Genomic DNA, 14,880 nt, shown 5'->3' with positions numbered 1-14,880 from the left:
GCGGCCATCTGCTGACCATCAACCATCAGGGGAGGAAGACGGGCAAAAAGACACTGTGGAAGAGAGCCAGAGATTAATACTACTGCTAATAATAAAAATAACAGTAATAATAAATTGCTGTTTTAAGTGTAATCAGTGTGTATTTGCCACACCGTTCATATTTGTGGTTTTTGTGGTGGTACTTGTCTACATACACTGATAATCAAAGTTTATATATTGTAGTGTAAAATGATTCTTAAAAGAGGCTTATTTTCTCAGTTGAGACTATTCTTTAATAATTTACCACCCCATATTTTGTAATAAAGAAACCTGGGAAACTGTGCCTTGATGAAGCTGCATGGCACGCAGGAATTAGTGGAATCGTGCTTTGGGTAAACAGAGTACTTGGTAATCATTTATTTCTAGTAATGAAAATATCAAAAATCGCCGGCCTCATCCTTTAAAAGAAGAAATATAAGATTCTGGAGCCAGGCCAAAATATCCCATTTAAATCTATAATTTACACCAAAAGTAGTGTGCAGCTGTTCAGCTTTTATCAGGCTGAAGACAGGAGTGGACTCAGTGCATCTGAGCTTTGTCTGTAGAGTGGGCGGGGAAATTGAGTTTTATTGATTTGGAGAACATAATGCTTCCCTTTGAGTCAAAGAGGGAAACTGTCATTCTGTGTGATGTGAGCAACAAAACTGGTCTGCATCACTGGCTTACACACACAATTGTAATCCTTTCATCCGTGCCCACTAACAACCACAGCTCCACAGACAAAACACATGAAAGGGAGGTCGTACTGCAGTGGTCACTCAGTGCTGGACAGCTACAGAGTGAAGAAATGTGCCTGTAGTTTGGCTGAAAACCAAACGAGACCCATGAAAAAACTGGATCTAAAAGATGCCTTAAACTCAGTTCAAGTTTAAGCAAGTCCAGTTAGCTCTGATGATTTGAGCCACATCTAAGCACTAAACAAAGACTTGGTGACAGCTCGTTTTGAAGCTTTTCTTTTAAAAAGCTGTACAAGCTACAGCACAGTTTCTGGCTTTCTCACTGTGATTTGTGTTTATCCAGTCAGGATTCTGCGTCATTGATCAGATGTGATGCAAAATGTGTCAAAATCCACAGTGGGAGAAGGGAATCTTATTTTTTATATGTAATTATATATATATATATATATATATATATATATATATGAGATATAATTTCACCAAGTAGTTAAGTGCAGTTTCTTTTTTTTGTCTGAAGTATCAGAACTTATGAATAACTGCAGTGCCCTTCCCATCCTTAAGAGTAGCTGCCTCTAATTTGGATCCAGCTGGATTCTTATCCCATGTCAGGGTTTTACTAGAAGAGCATTTATGAAAAGCTGTGACCGCTGCTGTCCTCAGCACTTCACAAACCTCTTAACAATCTCTGTGGTAACAATGGCACAGGCATTGTTGAGCCTTAAAGAGCACAAGGATTCCCCTTAACCACTGGTTCCCAGTCACATTAATTCATGCAGTAACATCTCATGCGATGGTTATATCGCTGTGAGTACAGACACTATGAGTGTCATCTATGAAAAGCCAACTAAAACACTGTCCTTCCTAATGGTCTCCTTTAACCCTCATCTAGTCACAGTGTTATGTGTGTGTGCGCCTTCCTGACACATTATTAATCCCCTCTGAGGTAATCCAACATTATTTATCCAGAACCATGACTGTCACACGATTTTGCAGTTTTTCCTCAGTTGCTTTGGCACATTTAACCCTTGTGTGGTGTTCGTATTTTTGTTACTCAGCCAGTGTTCATGGGTCTGGTGGACCCGCTAGAGTTTTGGCTTTCCAAATTAACACTATCAAACAATTTTATGTTAAATTACTCAACAGATGTTTACTTCATCCCAATTACAAGCCATATGAACAGCAAACATGATTAATTTTTTTCCCTTTCCCTTTGTTAGATCACATTTATGAATGAATGTGCTTCTCGGGTTTTTTTTGTTGCTTTGCACAATGAACTCATGTAGCATACTTGGAATAGTAAAACTGTTCATGACAGAATATTATCTATTTTTCTGATGCATATAAAACCAAAATTAGTGTAAATTGTGGGGAGTTGTTCTCAGTAGTTTGACTAAATGTTCCGGAATAGCTTCATCTATCATTCAAGAACCGATCCAAAGCAACTGACAAAAACTTCAATGCTGTGATAGAAACTCAAAGAAAAGTGGCATATAAAGGACACACCAGCAGGGGGCAGTGGAGACCACAACATACGATGCTGTATTGCAAGCTCAGCAGCCTTAGAGCTGCAGAGCTTAAAGGCCACTGAACTGCCTAATAATTTGCCACATTAATGAGAAGTAAATGTCTAAACTCTGCTATTAACCCACAACCTTCCTCCCTGCCACCGGCCTCGGCCGCCATACTGCTGTTTTAGACGTTACCTAGCCGTTTTTGCTGCATGATGTATGTGATGCTTTCAAATCCTAGATTGTATCCAGACCTCCAATCAAGGACAAAATGTCAGTGAAGGTAAGAGACAGATTTCCTCTGCCCCCCCAACTCCCCCAGAAATTAAAAAGAAAAAACACCTGTCAAACACTGCCTCCTCACTTTCCTCACACACTGTGGAAAAATATCAGCTGTGTGCTTAGAAAAGTTTTAAAGCAGGATAACGACTTGTAGTTTGATCTAATGGACACATAAACAATGCCTGTGTTGTAATTACCAGAGAGTTGAGAGCCTCATTAATAGCCCAGCAGTGTCTGGGTTCATCTCACTACAGGAAGTCCTCTCAACAGTACACCCCACCCCGTGATCCCATGCCCCCTGAGAATCCACTGCTCATTACTCTAGGCCTAGTTGTCATGATATGCAAAACAAAGCACATCATCTAGACACATTTACCCCCCCCCCCCGTCTGCGTCTCTCCCACCACGTCATTCAGCTTACATACTACCCGTCTAACATCTGTGCTTTTCACCGCAGATCTACGTGAGGGCCCAGTTTGAATATGACCCCTCCAAGGATGAGCTCATCCCCTGCAAGGAGGCCGGCATTCGCTTCCGTGTGGGCGACATCATCCAGATCATATCCAAGGATGATCACAATTGGTGGCAGGGCAAGCTGGAGAACACTAAAAATGGCACAGCCGGCCTCATCCCGTCACCAGAACTACAGGAGTGGTGAGAAGAGCAACGCAGTCTCTGATAGCATGATGGCAGGAAGATAAAAGTTCCCACTAAAAATTTAAAAAGAAAAAAATCCAGGACCAATACAGTAACTGTAAAGATGGAGATGTCACCCTGGTTTGTGAATTACTGTTTTTGAACTCTTTCGGAGGTCCACTTCTCCCTGCTTTATTGTGCACTCTAAACGGGATCATACTCTACAAAGTGGTGTATTGAAAATAACTTGTAACTAGCTACAGTGATCATCTACGCTTTGAGAAAGTTTTCACTAAGCTATTAGGAAAAAAATGCAGACATCTTAAAAACGCAGTCTATAAACCAATATTTCACAATATAAAAAGTAATTACCAGTTCCTCCAGCCCGATCTGTTTTTACTCCAGATTTCAGATTTCCGCTGCCCGTCTCTCTGCTTAGTTGTATTATCTGCACTTTGTTCTAGTTCTGTACCAGTTCGTCAGAGACTCTTTCCCCCCAACTTTGTGTTGCATCAAAACACAAGGAATTAAAAAAACAAGTTGGAGTTGTGTGTTTTCAAATAGCAGTTGGTAAAATGCTGGGAAGAGCCCCTGATTATTCTGATGGCAACATGGCTTTATTGTCTCTTTACAGCTAGAATGCTTCTGTCCAGCTTTAATTGTAAACTAAGTTCAGTTGTCTGTCTGTGTGGTAGGCGGGTGGCGTGTATAGCCATGGAGAAGACGAAGCAGGAGCAGCAGGCCAGCTGTACCTGGTTTGGCAAGAAGAAGAAGCAGTACAAAGACAAGTATTTGGCAAAGCACAACGCAGGTACGCAATGTACAATCACTCACATATCTGTATTCATTTATATGCATGTGCACACAAAGCAACAAGCTGCAGACTGTTTGCATGCATGCATCTGCTTTTTTTTCCCCCACCCTGTGTGTGCACACACTTTTCTCTCAGATTGTTTGTGCCGGGGAAACTTGTATGTAACAAGATCTTGTAATATTCATCTCAAGTAGCAGAGCCAGGAATGACAGGAAAAGCTGCCAGAGCAGCAGAAATCTTATATGAGCACAGAGGCAGTTGAGGGAGATGTGGGCAGCTTGTGGATACAGACTCTAGCAGATCTCTGCATTATTAGCCATATTTTTAAATGGCATTAGAGGATGTGCATGGGCATCTTTAGTACGCGTGTAATAAAGAGGTCCTGAAAGAGCATTATTAGCGGGGGAAATAATATCAGTTTAGACGGCATTTCCAGCCTTTTAATGATTGCAGTATCATTTTCTGCTCTGCAAATATATTATTTACCAACCACAAATTAACTGAGTCATAAGCTGTCTCTTCAGTGTGGCTGCCATCCTGCTGGGAAAAGTAGTCCTTATTCTGCTTTGCTGTGTCGAACAGAATACACAGTGTAGCAGCACATGAATCAGTTCTTCACACACTGCAGGCTCTGGTTAGCGTGATCCCCAGCTCACAGCAGAAGGACTACAGTCACCAGCTGCAGTCCGAGATGATGGAGCTGGAATGAGTCCAACCACAGGACACAATCCTCTGTCCTGAAGAAAGGAATAATGTCAACGACCACTACAATCAGGACTTCTGTAGCATGAAAGACACTGAGTGGCTAAACTTGCCTTTACGTAGCTTTAGTGTGTGACGTCAACAAGCAGCAAAAAAGAAACATCAAAAAGCATTTGCACAGTAAAAGATGAGAATAAATCCAATTTTAATTAAAAATAATAAGTCATATTTGTTCTAATCATGTGATCAGTCATGATCAGGTTGTTAGAGGTGAACAGGATCTGTTTGCTACACAGTGGAATTGTTTATTCTTGTCCTTTGATTTCAGAATGATCCGTTTAAAAAATATATTAAGTGATTTTAATATCGTGGCTATGAAGTAGTTACATAAGTTATTAGGGTGAAACAAGGGGGGCGTTTACAGTGTGGTGCACTGTGGCCTTCTCTGTCACTTCTGATCTCAAGTTTGTAGCTCAGGTAACTAGAACTTCACATCCCCCCCGTACAAACACGTGCATGTAGCCTCAGCTGTGTTTGATTACATGTGGGAACTTGGTAGTCTATATTGAGAACCAGTCAGTGTCTACATGTCCATGTTGAGCTGAACAGAAGTCTAAAGAAGCTGCATGCTTATTATGATTTGTGTACTGCTCCTCTGGTTTTCTATGAACCACAGACTGAGCCCAGAGAGAGTCGAGTAGTAGTGTACTGAGTAATGAGGAAAATGTACTGCTAATTCATTCTTTATTGTGCAAACAGTTTGTCTCAAAGGATTATGGGATAAGATAAGTCATGCTGATAATGTAACCGAGGGTGCTATAGGGTGTGTGTGTGTGCGCACATACGTGTGTACAGTACAGTGTGTGTGCATCTGAAAATCCACTCTTGTGAGCATGTCTATAAATCCGTGCACTCGAACACCCTGAGTGACCAATATGAAGGACGGAGACACAGTATTTTCTGTCAGTGCCAATCAGAGCTCTTCTTGTGCTGTTGTCATTCCTTTGCTTCAAATTTGGCATTGAAAAGATCCTACCTTGCTTGCTTTTAGGCAGTAATGGGGACTAAAGTCATTTTGTGAAAGAAATGTGTTCTAAAGTTGACCTGAAGCTGCAAATTAACAGAGTAAAGATCTGTTTTTTCCCCTGTGAACAGTCTGTTTTTCAGGCATTTCTGTGCACAAAATGAGGACTTTGTTCCCATTCGCTTCCATTCAAATGGAATGTTTGGATGTTTTCTTTGAATGGACAGTATGAACAAAAACCGTCCAAGGTCCTTACAGGCACATGGACTTGTGAAGCCGTCCTGTGAAAGAAATTGTCTGAACAGTCCAAAGCATGTAACACACTAGTGAATGCATGGGACCCACAGTTATCTGCATGCCATCATTTAGTGATTAATTCAAAATAATCAAAACAGCGAGTCCGCTGTAACTCCATCCAACATTTTACTGATAACAGGTTCAACAGTGTGTAACCGTTTGGTCAGAACCACTACAGTCAAAAACAATTATTATTTTCATCCTCTGTCATTTGTTTTTGGTGGACTGCCCCACCTTACATACACATGCATAAAGCAAGCAGCAGCAAAACCCCCTGCAAACAACACACCATAGATATGTTGCTTAAATCACATACAGCATGACAATAAAAGCTTGGGGGGGTAGGTGGGGGTGGGGGGTTGCAGTAATAGTAGGCAAGCCAAAGCAGCCTAAATGGTGTATCCAAAATAATTAACCAGTTAGATCAGCTGATCTCTTGGGATCAGGGATGAGCTTCGCTCGGTTTCATGTTAGAGACCATGAGACTAAAGTGTCAGTCAGATGCGTTTCCGGTTATTTCCCAGGAATTGTTTTCCTTGTGAGGGAGCTTTTCTCATGACAATCACTTCATCACATTTACAAAGACGGTCCGCATGGACTGACTTCAAGCTCTGCTAGTTTAGTCCATTGGATCACAAACTTTTTCCTGCTATGCTCCATTTCAGAAGCTGAAAAAACGCCACGTCCCTCAAATAGGTTGAATTTTAAGAAAAATAAAACTATGTGTGATGACACCACGAAGCTTAGTTTCTTACATATTTCTCCCTCCCTCACCATTTACACTCCATCAATGAGCCTGGCTTTATCACTGCCTAATCTAGAATCATTTTCACAGACAGTAGAGTAGAAGTAGAAACTGCAATGGCACAGCTTTGACAATCAAACAGAAACATCAGACTGTTGATGGTTGAGCGAGAATTAACCTGACGCTGTATCCCCAATCAAACAGTCAGGCCAACGTTTAACAGGCAGAGCAACAGGTGCACAAAACATTAGCTTCACTGCCAACATCCAAAGACGCACTGAAATGCGGAGAAGCGTTCGTAACTGTCCCTTATAAATTCATATATCCTGAAATAATGAGCAACTCCTGAATTCCTGGAACTAGTAGCAATCACGTTATCATCAGCAACACATTTTTAAACATCTAGATATGGTAATCACTGCAGGTCCTGGAAAACACCCGATTGCACAATTCTGTGTGACTGCTTTATTATTATTTTATATAAATCGTCATCAATCATCATTTATAGCTGGAAAACGGGGTGACAGATTCCTGGGAAGTACCCACTGCTACCCCTCGGACAGCTGGAGGCAGATGCAGGATGCCTCCATAGTTGGATGCAGCCGGGCTCTGCTGCGCTGCTTGTGGTTGTTGGTGACCATCACCACCAACCACCCCCAACCCACACGTCACCAGTTAGTGTGAATAAACTCTCTAACAGCAACAACAACAGTATTCTGTCTGCATCCATCTCCGCTCAGCACTGTGTGCTGCTGCACAGCTGCCCAGATGTTGTATCTTGCTGTTTTGCGTTCTGTAATTCTGCTGTTGTAACCATGTTATGACCCCTGCTGTTCATCTCTCTCGCTTTCTCCTACTGAACGGCCTCTCTGCATGTAAGTAACAACCAGTGACAGCAACCAACTCCTCCTCTTTTCTCTCGCTCTCTTCTTCTTCTCTGATTAACTGTGTAGATTAGATCAGCTGTCACTGCCAGCGTTTCACTTTTGTTTCTGTTGACAAAAACAACAGAAGGCTGAGGCAAAACTGAAACCGTGTAGCTTACTCTGTGTGTTTTTAGACACTGCGTGCTGTGATGGTGACCCTAACCTGTCTTCTCATTCACGTTTGGTGTAGTGTGTTCATCTACAGGTCCACTAATGTAACCAGTCTTTTAATAACCTTTTCAGTCCAATATAATGTCGCTGTCACAGTCACCGTCTGTCAGTCTGAGCAGCAGCTGCTGACTTGTGGGTGTTATATTTCGCTTGTCAGCAGGCTGAGATGTTGGCTGCACAGAGGCTCATGTTTCAGAGGCAGAGAGCACGTAGCACAGTGAGCCGCTCAGCTTTAACACGCGATACGCTCTGCAGCCCAGACATTCTGCAATTTCCTTTATTTAGTCTACTTTCTATCTGAAAGTAAGCATAACAGGTGTCCTTTAAACCTCCACCAACAGCGAGTAAAAAGTAGAACTGAAAGCTCTGGTTCAGGTTGAACAGGTTTTTTGAAATATCCCAGTTTTCCTGTGTAGCTGCTGACTGAATGAGCAGCAGAATAAATGAGAAGCTGGCCTGCATTTAAAAAACCATCATGGAGAGATCAAAGCTTCTTTTAGAGATTCATTTGCATTTCAGCTTAACAATTATTATTCGAGCTGGGCAGTGGATCTGTCTCTCTGAACCCAACTCTAGTTATTCCCACCCACTGTTTCCTCATCAGGCCTTTTTTCACTGAGATTTTTAATCTGCTTTGGTTTGTCTTCACCTCGTAGTTAGTGGATGTGTTAGATATTCTCTAGCCTCCTTGCTTCCCTTACACTCTAGTTTTCTAGCTGTTTTTATCCCACACAGTTCTCTGCACATCCTCCTAATCTGCATCTGTCTCTGGCGTCTCTCGTCTCCAGTGTTTGACCAACTAGACCTTGTCACATATGAGGAGGTTGTGAAGCTTCCTGCCTTCAAGAGGAAAACGCTAGTTTTGTTAGGTGAGTAACACCAAGTGCAGCAGCAGGACACTAGAACAGCTGCCGTGGCCTCGCTGACCGTCTGTGTTTGTCTTTGTCAGGCGCTCATGGAGTGGGCAGGAGACATATTAAGAACACACTTATAACCAAACTCCCTGACAGATTCGCCTACCCCATCCCACGTAAGACGCACAATCGACAGTCTTTACGAGCGCTGCTGTGCATGTAGGGAGGTGTAATTCTCTCACTTCCTGTGTCTGATCCTGTGTGCTCACAGACACAACCAGACCTCCAAAGAAGGATGAGGAGAACGGCAAGAACTACTACTTCGTTTCCCATGACCAGATGATGCAGGACATCAGCAACAATGAGTACCTGGAGTATGGCAGCCACGAGGATGCCATGTACGGGACGCGCCTGGAAACCATTCGCAAGATCCACCAGCAGGGGCTCATCGTCATACTGGACGTTGAACCTCAGGTGCGTGCTTATGTGAGGGCACCAAGTCTTCATGCATGGAGTACGTAAGGACACTGAACCCTAACATGTGTTTTCATCAGGCCTTAAAGGTCCTGCGGACGGCCGAGTTTGCCCCGTACGTCGTGTTCATCGCTGCACCAACCATCACACCAGGCATTAATGAGGTAGGAAAATGACTGACGCACTCAGCACAAGGCTGGTGATGTTCTCCATCTCTCCTGATGTTCATTAAACAACCAAACCTGACTCTACTGTACTTTGAAATGAGCATAACAAATCAACTTCAAAGACAAACTGCATATTTTTATTTTTAGACTGCAGGAGACTAGCTTTGCTTAATTTATATTTCCAAATAATCATTATACATGTCTTATATTTTTATACTGTTGAAAAAAATTAAAGGAACACTTTGTAATGGGACTCTCAGTATCGGGGGGGGGGGGGAGACTGGCTAATGTGTCCATAACTAAAAGATGCCATATGGAGGGCTGAAAGTCAAGGTGAAAAAATAATCCGGCAGGTTAGTTCATTTAGCTGAATTTCATTGCACCAACTCTAGATGTTACTGAGTGGTTTGCCACACATGTTTGTATGCATGTCTGATGACGCTGCACATGCTTCTAATGAGTGATGGATGGTGTCCTGGGGGCTTTCCTCCCAGACCTGGACCAGGGCATCACTGAGCTCCTGGTCTGGATAGATATGGCCCAAAAAGTCTGAGTTACAACCTGGTAGCTTCAGATGGACCAAAACATTATGTCCCAGAGTTTATATTGGATTTAGGTCAGGCAAGTGTGGGGGCCAGTCAATGGCATCAGTACCTTCATCCTCCAGGAACTACCTGCATCATCTTGTTGCATTAGGCTGGGCATCATCACCGTACGGCCTTAGGAAGTCTGTTTCTGATTGTTTAGCCAGAGCATTGCCCTGCTGAGGGTTATGTTGTAGCTCTGGAAGTGCTCATCCTGTTCCTCCCTGTACAGAGGAGCAGATAGTGGTCCTGCTGAAGGCCCTGTTCAGCTCTCCTGGAGTTAACTGCCTGTCTCCTTGAATCTCCTCCATGTTCTTGAAACCGTGCCTTGAGATGCAGCAAGCCTTCTGTCACTGACACATATTGATGTGCCATCCTGGAGGATTTGGATTACCTGTGTAATGTGTCTGTAGGGTCCAGGTGACCTCCACCGTACAGGTGGAGGACACCTGATACCTGGACCCTACCTGGACCCCTACCCTACCACCTGGATACCATTCCTGTTTTGGGATTGTCTCATTCTTGCCCCTATACTGTATCTGTTGTTAAGACCAAGCAGCTGAAACTGATAACAACCCGCTCTGCTAGTTAACTCACCAGGTCAATATCCAACAAGTTTGACTGACCTGATGCTGCACTCTGATTAAAAAGTGTTCCTGTAATTTTTTGACGTGTGTGTGTGTGTGTGTGTGTGTGTGTGTGTGTGTGTGTGTGTGTGTGTGTGTGTGTGTGTGTGTGTGTGTGTGTGTGTTTTAAAGGAAATTCATAATAAGTCACCTTTTGAAATTGTGTGCCACTGATTTCACCCAACTGTGAGACATGTTACTGTGTATGTCTGAGCTGTGTGTAATACCTGAATTATGCTTCAGGAAATCTACATCTTCCTTTAACATAACCAGAAACCGCTCTCAACCCTACATCCTGACCTTCCATGTAACCTGTCTTAAAAGGGTTCCCGGTTATGTTGTAAGTTAGGACTTAGATTTCCTGCTGAAGTCTGAATCAGGCTTGAGGTTTGAGTTCGCATGCTGCTCCTCACTCGTCTCTGCACTCGTCTTTTTGTTTGTTTTGCACGCTGCATGTGTTTGTTTGCATGGCACTCCGCTCAGATGCCCAGGTGGTGTCGAACACTGCCAGTAAGTAAGACCTGACAGAGCAGATGCTTTAGTGTGTGTGTGTGTGTGTGTGTGTGTGTGTGTTCCATGATTCTAGTGATAAGTTCTACCAACTGTGTTTTACTGTTTTCTTCCTCCTCTGCTGGCTGTAGGCCAACACGCTGTGTGACACAGCCATCTTGCAGGTTGAGTGCATCACTGTGGGTCTAACACGGTGAAACGCGTACAGTTCAGTGTGGAGCCTGTTCAGTGCTGTAGCAGACACAGGGTTGGGCTTTAAAGTTGGCGGGCAGTCTGGTCTGCTGTGCTAACTTCCTGTTCCATATTTTAGTCAGCCTTTCAAGCCAGAAAACCATCTATGGCCAATTCATTAGGTTCTCTGAGTTTAATCTAACACAGTATATAAAACCTTGTTTCAGGAGGGATGCAATGCAATGCACTGTAACTTTAGAAATGTTCTGAGTATGAAGGTAAAAATCTACTAAATATACTCGTGAATTTTTTGCTCCTGTCCCTAACTGAGCCTCAGCATTTTCCAATTAATGAGCTCTAAAAAGGTCTTAACGTGGCAGTGTATCGTGAGCCTGCAGTGGAGGCTCCTCTCACTGATATCTTTAAATGTTGTGGATAAAATTATGGAAACTGAAAATGAGATGGTTAGTTTTAGGTATAAGAACCTAAAAATGTGGAAAATCCTGTGATAGACTTTACATCCCACAGTGTGTAGGGGCCCTAAGGATTTCTTTTTTTTTTTTTTTTTGGTCCTGTCTTGCTTTCACCTTTTTTGTCATTTTCACTCCTCCTGCTCCTCCTTCAGGACGAGTCACTCCAGCGGCTGCAGAAAGAGTCGGAGATCCTGCAGAAGACCTACGCACACTATTTCGACCAGACCATCATCAACAACGAGATTGATGAGACCATCAGGCACCTGGAGGAGGCCATTGACCTGGTGTGCACCACCAGTCAGTGGGTCCCTGTGTCCTGGGTGTACTGACCCGTAACATCTCATCCGCCTTCGCGCTCTCTCCCCCTCTTCCACTTCCCGCCAGCAACACCGCGGCTGTCTTGCCCTCTTCATAACTACAACACCGACACAGAAGACTCTAATAACAGAAGCCGACAGGGCAGCCCTCTCTACACTGCACTCGATCGGAACCGACTCAGCGTACTGTGAAAGCGTAACAGCATTCAAGCGTCGGACTCTTGCCCTCGCAGATGACCTAGTCTCATAGTGTTGTATAAAAACAGAGTAAAAGTGAATATTGTCATGTCTGTACTAGCTAGGAGGCAACATTTTTGTAGATGTTTGTTTTAAAGAGACAGTACTGCGTCCCGTCCTCTCATGTTGGTGCACCTGCAGTAACCCTCCCATCACGGCTGTTGGAGAAGGACACTGTCTGCAGATGCAGTAAAAGCACACACACTGCAATGTCTTTCATCTGTAGATGTTTTTTGTTTTGTTTTTCCCCCTCTCCAGCTGTTAGTGCAGTCACACGCACCTTTGGACTACCGGGTACTGTCTCTTCTAAATAAATCCATAAATGGTTTTAGAGATTTGAATGAGGTTATCATGCATGTGGACATTTGCAAGCTTCCATGCTGTCAGTCAGTGTTCCCCGTGTCCCTCTGTAAACCCTCCGAGAATTAAAAGAAGGCAAAATATATATATTACCAGAAAGAAATTAAAAAAAAGAAAACATTCCAGCTCTTTGGAAAAGTGAACTCAACCAAAAGGAAAACAAAAATGTTAAAAATAAACCAAGAGTGACTGAGCCAGATGTTGACTTGACACCTATGCACATCCCTTGCATTTCAGGTGATGTTTCTAAATTTCTAGAATTATCGACCATGTAAGTGAGATGTGTTTGTATTTAAAAAAGAAAAAAAGAAAAAAAAAAGGAAGAAATCTAATAAAAGTTTTGATTTTTTTTTTTCTCTTTTTGATTTATCGTACACCTAGTTCAGCATTTGCCATTTCCAAACTGTGATGTCCAAGAGTGTGTTTCAATCCAGTTTAAAAAGCAGCGATAGATGAGATCTGTCTTGAAACTGTAACCGTGTGCGGTGCAAGTGCAAGTGCACGCTTTACTTTGTGCAGAGCTGACGGCTTCAGAGGATGAGGAGGCCGTGCGTGCCGCTGAATAACCACATACAGTATATGAATATGACTGCCCCTCGGGTGTAAATGACTCCACAATGATGCAGGTTCTTCGGTATGAACAGTTTTTTTTTTTTTTTAAATATATTTCCTTTTATGTGTTGGAAAATTAAACTTGAAGTGTCTCTTCATTGCGTTCTTTTTGCAGCGTCACATGAAAAGCATCTCTTCTAAAATCTGGCAAAGACCTGCTCAGGGTGGTGCTGGTCACGCTGTACGTGTATCATTTAGTATTAAAAGCCACAAAAATGCACTAATGTGTGACGTTCACTCAGAGATGGAGAAAGATGTAAGGAAGGGGTGAGAAATTGTTTTCATAGATGGGGACTTCTCACAAAGTGATGGTCGATAAGCTGGAAAATCAAAGGTCACATGTAATGAAAAAATGGATATTCAAATTTAATAATAATAATCTTCAGTTTCAGTTGCCAGCTTTATGCTGGGTTAGAGGCTGGAAGATAGCCATGATAACTCTAGTGTCTGCTCATATATTGGGGAATGTGGCTCTTTGCCAAAAAGCAGTAAACCTCGGAGCACTCACAGCACCAGCAGCCTGTCCAATTCAATTTTATTTGTGTAGCGCCAAATCACAACAAAAGTCGCCTCAAGGCGCTTCATAGCGTCCACAAAGAAAGCAGCTCTTGTAGAGTTCACAATACAAATGACTTTTTCTGAATGGGTCATTCTAAGCTGATATTTGGAAGCCCATGAACTTTATATTACTTTTTTTTTAAGTATTTTCCCCGTTCCTTAGTTTTTAAATGATTTTTCCATTGTTTGTTTGGGTTTTTTCACATGCTTCAGATCAAATACATTTTAAAAGATAACCCCAGATAAATACAATATGCAATTTTTGATTGATGAATTCATCTATTGAAGGAAAAAACCTATTCATACCTGCATTTTTCATTGAGCCAGGCTAGTTGCAAAATCATGTTTGTATAGATGTTTATGTCTGCGTCTAACTTGGCTAATATTTACATTTACTGAACTTTTACTTTAGTTACCTCCAAACTCGCTGACGTAGGTAGTATCTTAAGACCTGAACTCTCCCATGGCATGCATTTTTAATGAATGTGGAAACAAAGAATTAACCAGATTTTTTTTTTTTTTACCTGGTTTTTGTTTATGACAAAAATTAGATCCACATATGAGGACTTTCATCTTAAATTTCATTAGAACAGTGGCAGCATAATTTCTTCATAAGTGGATATCAGGCCCTTGTAGAGCAAAATTTAGTGTTTTGGTCTAGACAACCCAAAATGTGATGTCCACATATGTGGACGCCAGGTCCTAGGAGGTTAAAAAAGGGATGGGCTAACTGCCATTACACACCAAGTGTGTAAAAACGACAGAAAATTAAGAAGTTTTTGCATCCAAACGTATGTTTCAGTGTGGAAAAAAAAAAAATCAGTCAACATCAAGGTCCTGGTGTCCCTGAACAAGAAAGGGTCCTTTCTTGTTCAGGGACAAGTGAGCTTCATCCAGTTCTCACCACAAGACACCAGCAGGGAGAATTTTGAGGTTGATTCTGGAGCTAAAGCTGTGTCATGACCGCTTTCATACATATTTCAGGATGTCAGTGACGCAGTTTGAACTCTTGTTAACAGCGTTGGGAAGAGAGAAATCGTTTCAGAGAGCCGCCTGCTTCTGAGGTAAAACAGTATTGTTTCATTATTCCCAGATCCCTGTCTGTTTAGTACAAGT

The 14,880-nt window shown here is 42.4% G+C and overlaps 1 protein-coding gene across 16 annotated transcripts in view; it reads left to right on the top strand.

Annotated features, from left to right (window-relative positions):
* Positions 1-13,304, top strand: part of caska (calcium/calmodulin-dependent serine protein kinase a) — a 161,879-nt gene extending 148,575 nt beyond the window's left edge. For 5 of the 16 annotated variants that reach the window (XM_086267431.1, XM_086267426.1, XM_086267430.1 and 2 more), the window contains 9 exons: positions 2,466-2,507; positions 2,964-3,160; positions 3,838-3,953; positions 8,610-8,690; positions 8,771-8,851; positions 8,947-9,149; positions 9,230-9,313; positions 11,010-11,036; positions 11,833-13,304. In XM_086267431.1, the coding sequence (XP_086123557.1) occupies positions 2,466-2,507; positions 2,964-3,160; positions 3,838-3,953; positions 8,610-8,690; positions 8,771-8,851; positions 8,947-9,149; positions 9,230-9,313; positions 11,010-11,036; positions 11,833-12,009 (1,008 nt within the window). In that variant the 3' untranslated portion in view covers positions 12,010-13,304. The remainder of the gene's footprint in view (positions 1-2,465; positions 2,508-2,963; positions 3,161-3,837; positions 3,954-8,609; positions 8,691-8,770; positions 8,852-8,946; positions 9,150-9,229; positions 9,314-11,009; positions 11,037-11,832) is intronic. The other 11 variants (XM_086267440.1, XM_086267438.1, XM_086267436.1 and 8 more) reach the window with 6 other exon arrangements.
* Positions 13,305-14,880: the final 1,576 nt, after the last annotated feature.

The sequence above is a fragment of the Aulonocara sp. 'chitande type north' Nkhata Bay genome, linkage group LG16 (genome assembly GCF_057382095.1).
Source record: "Aulonocara sp. 'chitande type north' Nkhata Bay isolate Kocher_YH1m ecotype deep benthic linkage group LG16, A_spYH_male_GT1.1, whole genome shotgun sequence".
NCBI classification, from domain to species: domain Eukaryota; kingdom Metazoa; phylum Chordata; class Actinopteri; order Cichliformes; family Cichlidae; genus Aulonocara; species Aulonocara sp. 'chitande type north' Nkhata Bay.
Note: the sequence above shows the minus strand (reverse complement) of the source record. Positions and strands in the feature narration are given on the sequence as shown.